The 4,685-nt window shown below is 54.2% G+C and overlaps 1 protein-coding gene across 1 annotated transcript in view; it reads right to left on the bottom strand.

The window, feature by feature from the left end:
• Positions 1-3,167: 3,167 nt before the first annotated feature.
• Positions 3,168-4,685, bottom strand: part of VPS33A (VPS33A core subunit of CORVET and HOPS complexes) — a gene marked incomplete at its 5' end in the record, with an annotated part of 19,165 nt that continues 17,647 nt past the window's right edge. Inside the window, 1 exon segment of the mRNA XM_014588107.1 lies at positions 3,168-3,803. Coding sequence (XP_014443593.1) covers positions 3,622-3,803 — 182 coding nt within the window.

Raw genomic sequence — 4,685 nt, 5'->3', positions numbered from 1 at the left:
GCCCTGTCTGGTCAAATGAAAATAGTAAGTTAAATAATTCTTTTAAAAAATCAAAATACATGGGGGCTGGACTTCCACATGGCTGACAGTGGTTTAAGTCCTGGACCCAGTGACTTGCTTTCTCTCTCTGGTGAGTGCATGTGTCCTATAGCAAAATTTTTAAAATAAAAAAATTATTCTTTAAACAAAAAAAAGTACGTGGAGTGGCTTTGTGGTGGAGCAGGGGTGGGCCATTCAAGAATCTACATGGTGACTATGGTTCGAATCCCTAGCCCGGTCAGCCTGAAACACGCTGGGTGTGTAGGCAAGTGCCCAAGATCTGACAGGCTGAGGACTGGAGGAAGGGACCGCCTTGTGACCAGACCGTGTGGAGGGACCTTCTCTTTCTCCTCTCTCTCGTGTGTGTACTCACACACGCTGATGGTTAAAAATTTTACTATCCTTAAAAATCTGTGGGTTCAGGACCCCAGGCCCAACCCACCTGAAACATGCCAGGTCTGCACACACCTGCCAAGGGTTCTAGCGAGCTGGAGCCTGGGGGACGGGGACTGCAGTATGAGCAGACCCCGTGGAGGGGTCTTGCCCAGCCCCGGTGGCACAGGCAGTAGGGTACTGCTGCACAATACCAGCATTGTATGGGAAGGCCCTGGGTTTGGTTCCTGGCTCAACCTGAGCATGCTGGGTGGTGCCCGCGGCTGTGCCTACATCCTGGCCTGGCTGGAACGGGGGTGTGTGGGGAAGGACTATGGTGTGCTAAGACCCCCAGGAAGGTTCCTGTCTCTGTCTCTCTCTCATAAGAGAAATACAAAAACAGGCCTAATTCTGTTCTTTTTTAACGCTCACATCCTGCAAATGGATGTCTCAAGGCAGTCTGTGCCTTTGAGGCCTCCAGACACCACCCAACATGGGGTATTTTGCTGCCGAGAGGACCGAGGTGACTCTGAGTCCATTCAGAAGCGGGGTCTGGGAAGGCTAACTGCCTCTTTCTTCAGGGATTGCCCGACACCCTCTATTTTTTTTCTAGTCTGTCCTAAAACCATGACCAAAGAACCAGACTCTAAGCACTCCGTCTAAAGCAGACAGGATACTGCCCTCTGACCTGCCAGAGCCCCATTTCCTGTCTGCTTTAGACACTTAGTTCATTTAAAAAATATATATTTATTTAATTCTATTTATTATTTTTTTAATTTGACTAGACAGAGAAAGAGAGAAAGGGAAAGGGAAAGCAAGAAAGCCAGCCGCCGGGTCTGGGACCTGAACCGCGGTTGGCCGTGTGGGAGTCCAGCACCTTTAACCACCATGCCACCTGCCGGCCCGTTACGGTATTTTTTAAAGAAGTATTCCCAATGCAAATATTTCTTCCTGGTGACAGGCTGGTCATTATCATACAGTCCAAGCAACACCCAGACTAGCCGGTCACACTGAATCACAAGGCATTTCCAGCAAAGGCAGCGTTAGAACGGAGCAGGACTCACGCCGAGACCTTCCCGGTTCTCAGAATCAAGCGCTGTTTTTACTCAGCCCTCTTTTAAGCAGTCCTCTCCAGCTCCACAATAAACCAGTTCACACACTTCTCGGCTGGCTAAAACTCAGACCTAGGAGCCAGTGTCTACGCAGACTCCTTTACTGAGGGCAGTGCTGGCGGAGCAGCGTCTCCTCAGCGAGACAAAAGCCTAGCCTCGACGTAAACAATCCACCCGCTCCGAGAATAAACATGCCATTCACATACCCTTCTCGGTAAGGGCACACTCCCTTCCAGACAAAGACCGCTTCAAGTATTAAATGAACTTACACAAAGGGATATAATATATAATTACCCGCCGCTTTCTATTTGCATACAAATGAAGCATTGATGTTCTGAAGTCCTCTGCTGAATGCATTTTTCAGAGCTGAGCTAGCTATGCTCCGAGCAAGCAAGCACAGAGCCCCGGGAGGACAGATACGTGAGACCACAACTGAGTATCTGTTCATGGGACAAAAACCCAGCCAGAGGCCTGACCAGACTTGAATTGCACCCCATGAGCCCGCACGCTGTGGGACCAGGTGGCTTTCTCTCCACAGCAGCTGAGGCCGACAACCGCCGGGGCTGGGAGGTACCGACTAACCTCCCGGGGTAACGAGTGTCTGAAAGAGGATGTTCGAAAATGAGAACGGGGTTCTTTACGACATACCCGAACACTGAGAGTCAAGGCCAGAAATCCCAGGAGAAATCACCTTTCAAAGACTACCTCTGCCATCCTTCATTCTGAGTTTTCAAATATGCAATTTCTCTTTGACTCGTCACACACGATGCGCCCTTCAGAATTCCACTAACACCAGATGAGGAAAAAGCACGTGCAGCTACTAAACCCCAACAGGCACACCGATGGTGGGACCAAACAAAGGCGGGGTGGCGTGGGGGCGGGGGATGACACAGTAGTCAGTCTTGATGGAGACCTGGTTGGGGGCAGCTGAGGTGTCGCCGTGGTCCCCCTCTTGGAGCCCTTAACTCTGCTGGATGCCAGGAAGGAGCGGGGCAGAGGCAGGAAACACCCCCTCACTTCCACCCTCTCTGCAGGGAATGCCAAGCTCCTCTCTACCACAGCCCGACAGTCTCCGTGGGAGGAGCAGCGGGGCTGCTGCCACCATGGTCGTCGATGACACACCGGAGGAGGCTGAGATCCCCAGACCAGGCATGACGCCAAGCTGGGCATTTTCAAGGAAATCAGATGTAAGAGGCCGAGTGCGGAGGGCCCAGGCCACTAGAGAAGTACGTGGCAGTTACCACGGAGACGATGGGACCATGGAGCCGGTGGGGCAGGGTGCTGAAGGAGCAAGAGTCACCGCAGCTCACGGTGGGACCCCTGGATGGACAGAGGAGAAAACTGGCAGCTGGACGGAGGCATCTACCACGGCCACGTCTTGGGGTTCACGTGTGTGCACGGAGGTTTCTCTGAATGACTAAGCTCTCGAGAGCGGCTTCCCAATGATCACGTTCTTCAGTGGAAAAAGCCCTTGCTAAGTACGGAGCCTACACAGACGTGGCTGCTCAGACAGGACTAAACTTTGTTTGGGGCAAGGACCGCCCCCCAAACTCTTCCTCTGTAAGAAGAGGGAAGCAGAACTGGCCTCCCTGATCAGGGCAGACAGACACGGTGACACTAACCGGCCTACTCGCAGGAAAAAGATCGCTCAGCTCAGTGACGTCATGTTTGGCCCCAACACGTAACCCCTGTCCTGGGCAGCACGTGCCCACCTTCCAGAAACACAGCACTGCGTACCGGGGGCTGCACTCCCCGCTTGACTTTCACGTCTCCGTCCTCAGTCTCTGCTTATTTGCAGAAGCGGCGCCATCTGCGGGCTGCGGGCTTATCCCTCCCCCCGTCCTTCCTGTATTTCCAGGGGCCTCTGATGAACATCCTCAGCTTGGAAAATTCAAAGCCCGAGTTTCCCCTGCTCAGGCTGGTTCTCTGCTCTCCTTCAAGAAATCAGGAACACAAAAGAGAAGCAGGAAGGAGGAGACGGGAATAATTCCGGAAGCTGGTCCCAGAGGAAATGCCAGGTTTCTGTTTCTTCTATCGAGCTTTCACTTCCCCTCGGCAACTCCCCCCGGCGGCCGGCGCCTGGCAGCAGCCCCTCCGCCTAGCTCAGCTTCTCCATGAGCGCCTCCATCCAGCTGGTTCCGTTCATCAGCTTGGTGGTGGCGATCACGTACTCGGTCCCTCCATCCTCCAACTGGGAGAGGAATCGCAGGGCAGCGATTTCAGCAAAGGTGACGCCCCCGAGGAAAAATACCAGGGTGACTCGGTTTTCTCCTGGTTGGCCTAAAATGTAAACATTTCAGAGTTAAAAACGATCTCGTGGGACCAGCAGTTAGTGTAATGGCTATGTCGCTGGACTCCCACGTAGTCGACGGCAGTTTGCGTCCTGGACCCGGTGGCTTAGAACTCACGCCGGGCGCGTGTGCGTGCGTGCCCAAGATCCCGAGAGGATTGCGGTGTGACCATCCCCCTGGGGGGTGATTTCTCGCTCTCTGTCTGGTTCCTCGCCCCCTTCGTGGCAAGCGCCCGCGCCCTATAGCAAAAGCCCCCCCCCCCAAAAAAAAAATAGCGATCTTGTATGGGTGTCTCTTCCCACGGCTTACCACGCTTCATTGTCCATCAGAACAAAGGGTCAAACATGCCTTGGTACAGTCACCTGAAACTTGGGGACACTGACTTGGATCTCAGGAGTGTTTTCCAAATGCAGAGGTTGAAAGCTGCTCCCCCGAGAGGTGATCACGTCTGGCACTTTTGGTACACGGTACACGTTAGCGACTAACGGAGGCTCGGCCGGCCCTGCCTCCTGCGTGCCTTCCCAGGGGTTTTACAAAGAGCGACGGCTGGACGCGAACCAGGTGAGGTACACGGGGACTCACGTTTCTTTTGCAGTCCTGTGGGCAAGGGCTGCCGTTCTTCGAAGTGGGGCCCCGGGAGTATGCGGAGGACCTCCTCGATGCTCCGCCAGGCGGGCCGGGACCGCACGGCGGGGTAATCCAAGGAGAGGTCCGTCAGTACGGAGACCTGACGCTCCCTGACTGCGGCTTTTGGGTAATCCAAAATTGTCGGACTGGGGTGTGACGGCAGAAACTTAAACTAATCCCCACCCCCATCCCACGTCCAGCTCCGGTCCACCCAGCTGGGGGTTGGCGAGCCTCACCTGCTCGC

The sequence above is a fragment of the Tupaia chinensis genome, unplaced genomic scaffold (genome assembly GCF_000334495.1).
Source record: "Tupaia chinensis unplaced genomic scaffold, TupChi_1.0 Scaffold000258_1, whole genome shotgun sequence".
In the NCBI taxonomy this organism is placed as follows: Eukaryota; Metazoa; Chordata; class Mammalia; order Scandentia; family Tupaiidae; genus Tupaia; species Tupaia belangeri.
This window is presented reverse-complemented; position numbering and strand designations above follow the sequence as displayed.